This window comes from Myotis lucifugus, unplaced genomic scaffold (genome assembly GCF_000147115.1).
Source record: "Myotis lucifugus unplaced genomic scaffold, Myoluc2.0 scaffold_85, whole genome shotgun sequence".
Classification (NCBI taxonomy): Eukaryota; Metazoa; Chordata; class Mammalia; order Chiroptera; family Vespertilionidae; genus Myotis; species Myotis lucifugus.
Window position 1 is genome coordinate 1,310,935 of NW_005871133.1, and position 8,063 is coordinate 1,318,997.

At 37.4% G+C, this 8,063-nt stretch overlaps 1 protein-coding gene across 1 annotated transcript in view; it reads left to right on the top strand.

Annotated features, from left to right (window-relative positions):
* Positions 1–730: 730 nt before the first annotated feature.
* The window catches only part of LOC102443315 (putative coiled-coil domain-containing protein 196), a 13,048-nt gene continuing 5,715 nt past the window's right edge, over positions 731–8,063 (top strand). The window contains 9 exon segments of the mRNA XM_023755889.1: positions 731–780; positions 889–1,041; positions 2,524–2,620; positions 3,345–3,395; positions 5,289–5,366; positions 5,532–5,615; positions 6,147–6,206; positions 6,592–6,708; positions 6,711–6,738. Of these exon segments, the coding sequence (XP_023611657.1) occupies positions 731–780; positions 889–1,041; positions 2,524–2,620; positions 3,345–3,395; positions 5,289–5,366; positions 5,532–5,615; positions 6,147–6,206; positions 6,592–6,708; positions 6,711–6,738 (718 nt within the window).

An 8,063-nucleotide genomic window follows, 5' to 3' on the forward strand; every position in this document is an offset into this window, starting at 1 on the left:
AGCCTGGCTAAGGAAGGACATACTGACAGTACGGATCTTTCACAAATTATATCCTCTTGCTACATGTCCAATATTAATCCACCTTCCCATTGAGATATTTCAAGTTTTAAAAATAGGAAAATAGTTACATTTGCCAAATATATAATACTACTCAATATTACATCTGTACCTTATATTTGCCAGTTTGGCCTCTATTTTTAGAAAATGTCTCTTAGAGGCCTCTCTTCCTCCTGGGATCCCCCAGAAGGTAGATAGATGCTTTGTCTTTATCTTTTCTTCACCCACAGAATCCAGGACTGTGCCCTACAGATAGTAGGGATTCCATGGAGGTTAACTGCCATGGAAGATGGTGTTGATGAGTTATTTTTGATAGGCTGCCATTTTCTACCACATTAGGAATTCCGTAATATAGATGTTCTATGACTATATGATTTAATCAAAGACTTCAGAATAAAACTTTTGGCATTAGCTAAAGCTAAGGCAAGAACTTACCAGATGTAGTTAATAGTATTTTTAGTCAACAAACTGTCATTGATGTTGGAGTTACTTAAAAGACCTGTTGATTCTGTGGTCTTGGGACCATTGTGACCTCAAGCTGCAGCTAAAACCAGTCCAATGCAACAGGAGTTTCAAGAACAGCAGCACAAAAATGATGACAACTGAATGGAACAAGAAGGCACATATTTTCAAGAAAACCTCTTTATTCTTAAATTAGAAGTTTCCCTTCAAGATGACAAGTAGTTCAGACTCTCCAGGTTCTCACTTATCCCCCAAAACAAGGTGAGTGAGTCTTTGACCAAAGATGCTAAGTGATAATTATCCAGTAGGAAAAAGAGAGTTTCTATTAACCCAGACTAAATGCAAATACTATGGTGTCTCTTCCCACAGAAGTTCTAAAATAGATTGCAACTTCTTGAAGGAATTGAATGAGGACTTAAAACTAAGAAAACTGGAACTTCTAGAGCTGCTAACACCGCTTGAAGATAAGAACAACCCCTTATTCCAAAAGTTAATGTCTAACTTGGAGGAAAAACAAAGAAGGTAATGGCTCCCTACTCAGGATTTCCTAACGGTAGAAAGCCTGGAGAAGGTTAATCCATACGATTAACAATTATTATTTACATGTTTAAAAAAAAGGTTTAGACATTCAGCTAAAGTAGGTAAAAAAAAATTTGTAACCATAAAATCAGAATGGCAAGGAATCCTTTTTTCTCTTTTAGTAAAATTAAATATGACTCAGCCCTCATCTCATGGAGTTACAGTTATTATTCTTTTCCCTGGTGTATCTACGCAAGAAAAGATAAGGGCCTTTAATATCTTCAGTTTATCATGGTCACACTAATAGCGCCTTATTCGTGTTTGTGGAATCACTTTAGGATAGATGACTCTGCTCTTCCCATGCCAAGCATTGGAATGGCAATCTTTTTAAGCATACTAGGCAGTTAGGTCTTAATGCTTCACCAAGATACTCACTGTTCTTGAGACCCACCAACTCTCTATTTCCTGTCTAGTGTTGGGCAATCTCACCTTAATGGGTTTACCTTCATTCTCTACCCTTATCATAAGCATCTCAGGGAGCTCGGAATTTTGGAGATTAAGTGCCAGGTAGAAAGTTGTGGTCAAACAAACCCAGAAACTCAGACTTCTCTTGGGGCAAGAAAAAAACAAAGTCTTGCTTCTCTGCTTATAATTAGAAAGGAAAAAGTACAACAATATAAACATTATTATTTTTTAAAATATATTTTATTGATTTTTTTTACAGAGAGAAAGGGAGAGGGATAGAGAGTTAGAAACATCGATGAGAGAGAAACATCAATCAGTTGCCTCCTGCACACCTCCTACTGAGGATGTGCCCACAACCAATGTACATGCCCTTGACCGGAATCAAACCTGGGACCTTTCAGTCTACAGGTCGACGCTCTATCCACTGAGCCAACCTAGTTAGGGCAATATAAACATTATTAATGCCATTAAAGGATACCTTCTCTCACAAGGACTTGCTATTGATTCAGATTTTGTTAGAAACTTCTTCATGGCTTGATTCCCTGGGGGCTACCATAAGGATATAAGTGGTTTCCCCAACTAACTCAAATTTCTTTATATGGAAAAGCAAGGTGGGGGAGATGTACAGAGACAGGGTAGGGAATAATTCTTGGATTTATCCCGAAGACAAACAGGTTCTTTGACTTCCTTCAAAGGAGGAAAAGTGCCCCTTCTACCCCAAAAGTCATATATCAAACATTCTTCTGCTAGAGTGGGGAAGAGCCTCACTGGCTGTTGAAGACCTACGTTTTGAGCATTATAGAACACAGAATTTATTATAGAGCACACAGCTAAGGCAAATGTCAATTAGGAATGGAGTCTTCCTACTAAGACCTGCTATATCCAGAAGGACTTGCATAACTCCCATGATTTCAGCCCCCACCTCACTCCCTTGGTAGAGTACTTTCTGACTGGTTGCAAAATATGAATATTATTCTTTAGGAAGTATTATGTTTTATGATGTCTCTCTCCTCCTTCTAGTCTGCAGATTATGAGACAGATCATGGCAGGGAAGGGGAGTGAAGAATCCTCAGCCCTGGAGATCATTAAGGAAGCAGAGGACATGAAGCAGAATCTAGTAAGAGGTTGATGGGCACTCTAGGGAATGGCCTCCTGGTCAGAGATCGATTCCATTGCTGTGGAAGGAAAGACAGAGGGTTCATCTCTAGTACCTGATGCTCTAACATTTATACATCCTTGATCGAGAAAGTCCAGGATGATCCAAAGGAAGTCAGATAAAATGTTGGGGAAAACAAGGACTAACAGCTAGCAAATATTCTATCACTTTAACTTTGTAAAAACTTCTTATCTAGTAGTCAATAAATACAAGCCTATTAACCCTTCACATTTCAGAAGGGATAGAAAATTCCTACCAAGATAAAATAAAATAAAAAGTTTGTTCTGAAAGTTTTATAAGATTTTTTAAAATCAACAATGTAAAAGATCTTAAAAAATAGAAATTAGTGGTTTAAGCCACAAAGAAATTTCCATATGATCATACACCTTAAGTATTATCAGTGTGAGGAACCCATTTCTATTAATATCATCCCACAATTACCATAATGAAAGTCATTCAAAATTTTTATTATTTTTTATCATAATCATCATCAAACTCATCTCTCATATTCCTGGATTTGGGGCTAGGCTCATTGCTGCTTTCCTCTGTGGTTGACTATGTCCCTGCACTCCTTTCCCCTTATTACTTAATAATTTCTTTGAATTTCACTTTAATGATGGGAACAGACACATGTTTCTGTTTGTTTGGTTCTCCCCCCTGCCCCCCAACCCTTCCCCAAAAACAGGAAAGGAAAAACAAGATGCTACGGAAAGAAATGGAGATGCTATGGAACAAGGTGTGCCTCTAAGTATCTCTTGAAAGTATTGTCTTACAGACCATAATGCAAATACACTTCCCTTCCTCTGGTCCATATCCTCATTTTCTTCATGTCCCTGCTTCCACTCATGCCTCATTCTAATTCATTCTTTGCATAGCAGCCAAAGTGATATTTTTAAAACAATCAAATCATATCACTCTTCTTATGAAAACCCTTCACAGATACCTCTTATTGTGGCATATCTGGCTCTGGTCTGCCTCTCTAGTCTCCTCTCATAGAAGTCCTTCCCTCCCTCATTGTGGTTTCTCAAACATGCTAAGACTTTTCCTATCTCAAGGCTTTTGTTCTTGCTTTAGCCCTGGCCTGTAATGGTATTTTCTTATGGTTGGATCATTCTCATCCTTCAGGTCTCTGTTTAAATGTCACCTCCTCAGGGAAGCCCTCCTTGTTTACTTTATCTAAAATATGGCAACCCCCCTACAATCTATTGTGCAACCCTGTTCATGTCTTTCATAACACTTTTTATGATATAAGCTTATCATCATTATTTTTTTATTATTATTTTACTTGTTTCTTGTCTCCTTGCTCTTGGAATAAGCTCCTCCAGTATCTTGATTGCTTTAGTTATCTCTGAATGCCTAGCACATACCACAATGCTTGGAACAGTAGACAATCAATAAATTTAAATGGCATGAATGAATGAATGAATGAATATCTAATTCTAATTCCCCTATAATTTTGCAGCAATCGTTGCATTGTTTAAGATAACAATAGTAGGGCCTTTTGCTGGAAAACCAGACAGGTAGAAATTCTTTTGTGGACTAAGTCCTTGGTATCTGAATGCTTTTCCACAGACTATGTGACTAGAAGAGCAGATTGTATCTTGTGATAAAAACAGGTGTGATTGCTTTTTGTTTGTTTGTTTCTTTGTTTTTTGTTAATCCTCACCCGAGGATATTTTCCCATTGATTTTTAGAGAGATTGGAAGGGAAAGAGAGAAAGAAACATTGATGTGATAGAGACACATTGATTGGTTGCCTCCCACACCCACAGGGGACCAGGGATCGAGCCTGCAACCAATGTATGTGCCCTTGACCAGAAGTGAACCCAGGACCCTTCAGTTTGGGGGCCGACACTCTGTCTACTGAGCCCAATCAACCAGGGCTCTGAGTGATTTTTTAATCTCACCTTTCCACAAATAATCAGGATACCATCAAGCCTTGCATCTTATACTGAGATCCCCTACTTCTCAGTGGCAACTACAAATCAGTTCTATGAATTGTGAGAAGTTTTAGTTCCTGAGTTCTTGAGTCTTTGTGACAGGAAATAGCCTCTATCAAAATCCAGCTTCTCCAGATTTTCTAAGAGACTTTTTATAAGGGATGTCCAAATGACTTCGATTGTGATTGACTTTCCTTACCCATACTTTTAGACAGTGAGAATGGAGAGAGAGGAGCAGCCTGCCTAATGGTTAAGAATCCAGGCTTCAGAATCTGATAAATCTGGTTCAGATTCCAGCTCTGTATTTTCCTAGCTGTGTGAGCCCCAAAAATGACTTCACCTCTCCAAGTCTCAGTTTTTTCATCTGTAAAATGGAAATAAAAGTAGTCCTATAAGGATTGAATGAGAATGTTTTTAATGTAGTAGAGTAGTGTAAGTAAATAAGTAGTTTATACTAGTGATTGGTATATAATAAAGGTTCAATTAATAGTTATTATTATTATAAGATACACTCCAGGGACCAATGGAAGGGCTTGTTCCATTCTGAACCCCCTTTGGTAGTTCACTTTTCATGTAGGGCCCTGAGAGATTGCTGACTGGCAGGAACCAAAAGCTTTAACCCATGTTGGATTTCCACTTCCCTTACTCATTCCTGCTCATTTAAAGCTTTTCCAATATGTCTCTCTGCAGACATTCAACACAGAAGAAATCAGTGATCAACAAAAAGCACCACAGATAAAAAACAAAGCAAACTTGCAGGATGGAAAGGCAAGTAGACTTCTTGGTATTTGATACTACACAACTGGAAATAGCAGTTGACAATCAGGGCTATTTTGGATAGGCAGATAGGATATACTGGACTTATTGTCTGCTAAGACCTTGTACTTTTTTCCTGGGGCCTCCTATTTTTTTAGCTCTCTTCTTTCACCCCAGGCTCCTGAAACCCCCTCATCACCTAGGAAGATCAAGAGTGAATTGGAGATATCATATGCAGAGAAAGTGAAGGAGATTAGGAAGGTAGTACACATTTTCTGAATGGCACTGGCTTTTAGAGCTGACAGAGTCGATACCATTAATGCAGCAGTAATATGCCTCTACTATAATGTGCTTCTGAATTGATGCAAACATTTATAGGAGATCTGATTCCCTTTTGACGTTATATTTGAGTCAGAGTGACACTGCAGTTCTGGGAAATCATGTTAGTGAGGGCAAAGTGGGAGAAGCTGTGCCAACAACGACAGTTTCACAATAGCTATGTGACATCAAAGCACCTGTTAATCTGTTTTTGAACATTTATTTTGGTATTATGCTTGTATCTAATCTTCTCTCAGCCAATTCATTCATAGAAAATTATCCTGTTCACTTAGATTTTAACTTTTGGAGAGTGAATTGTAGGGTGAGACCAATTAAAAGGACTGTGCAGTTGAAACCAATTTGTTAGTGAATCTATGACACCATAATTTTACTCTAAAGTCTTTGTGGCATATTGAGAAAACTGATTTCTGATCTCAATTTACTTTGTCACCCAGAGGCTCTTTCTTCCACCAGGAAAAGCAACGGAGGAAAATAGAATGGGTGAGGTACCAGGAACAAGCCAACAACCTTCAGGTATTAATGTCTTCCAAGGCTAGACTCGGGGTACAGTTTCATTCATACAGTATAAAGGCTTTTAGTTTCATAATGTTAAGCCTGATCCCTTTATCTCAATTACCAATTGTCCTGCTAAAAGAAATGAATGTTTCATGGGGAGACATCTGGAGAGAACTGTCTCCAGCTTCACCTTCAGTAACTTGGGGATAAATAGCATTTTTCCCTATGGTCTTGATTTTGTTCTATTTGAAACAGAAAAAAAAAATTACACTTTCTTCCCAACTTTAAAAAACTAAGCGTGATAGGATCATTTTTAAACTTCTGAGTAAAAAGGATTCAGGTAATAGTGGTTTTAGAGAAGCCAGTAGTGTACGAATAGTTTTGAAAAATGTTCTCTTTGTAGAATGACTTTAATGGAAAAGTGATTGAGCTCAGAATTGAAGCCTTGAAGAACTACCAGAAGGCCAATGGTCTGAAATTATCACTATACTTACATCAGAATTTTGAGCCAAAGCAAGCATTTTTTTAAATCTTCCTGGGCCCCAAGAAGGTAGGCAAAGTTTTATAGATACATAGTTTGAGGTTTTGTTTTGTTTTACATTAGAGATCCCACTACTTGTAGAGGGATCAACATAATGTCTGGCACATAGTAAGTTAAATGTTAGTAGTGTTATAATACATTTTTATCACTATCATCATCATTATTATTATTACTCAGAAGCTCTCATACCAAGGTAAGGATTTCTCTGGAGGAAGTGAAATTTTCTTTTGTAAGAACTAATACATTATATACTTAGCATATGTAGTTAATACATAGTTGGCATTTGATAAGCTAGTTTCTTCCCCATTCCCCTCCCCTCTCCTAGAAATTAAAGTAGCTTTATCTCATGAATCTAGTTGGAATAGACTCTGCTACTTCAAAACAGAGGGCCAAAGAGATAGACATCAGACAATGGCTGTGAGTTTCACCAATTCAGATATTCCTCTGGGAGTTTCAGCATCCTCCCCATCCCGCCCCCCCGCCCCAAAGAATTTATGGCATCATTAGAGCAAATCATATAGTTTACCAAAAGAAAGAAAATAAAGGAATGTTTTCAGAGGGGCAAGAGAAAAGAGTTCTTAAATTTTCAGGGATCTATGAATCTGAACTCTGTATTTTAAAAAAGACACATAGAATGAGAAATCATAGCGAAGGGATGATAATGTTTTATCAGTATCAGTAACATGTATCTCTAATTTCTTCTCAGTTGTATTCCATAAAGGGCTTAAACAGTTTACAAAATCACGCACAACACATAGGATAAAATAAATAGATAGGACAAAATAAATGGACTAGAAAATCAACACAAAGGGAAAATAATTCGAAGCCAGGTAAATACATGAAAATACCTAATGGAAGTACTATATAGTTGTTAGAGGCAGGCTTCAAACATGATTCTGAATTTCCCAGAAAAAGAAACATGGACTTATGGTGTCCACAAAATAAGCAATCACCAATTGATCGGGAGAACCATAGCTTTTATTGGCACTGAGACCAGGAGAAATTTCTTTCCAAGTCCTTATCATGGGGACAGGATACTATGTGTATTATAGTAGCTAGTGTCCTCAATAATTACTCTACAATGAATTCACAATCTAAATTTCCTAGACTGTTTCCTATTTGTTCCTTGGCACAATCTGATAAGAAATTATTAATTTGAAGTTTAAAAAAATGATGAATCAGCTCAAGATGATTTGGTCCAGATATATAGCACTCTGTTAGTCTGACTTGATCCATATGCAAATTTAGAAAATCTAGAAGACTGGATGGACTATCTATCCTTCAGCCAGTGTTCCATTCATACTTGTCTTTTAATTGTTTTTTTTATATATACA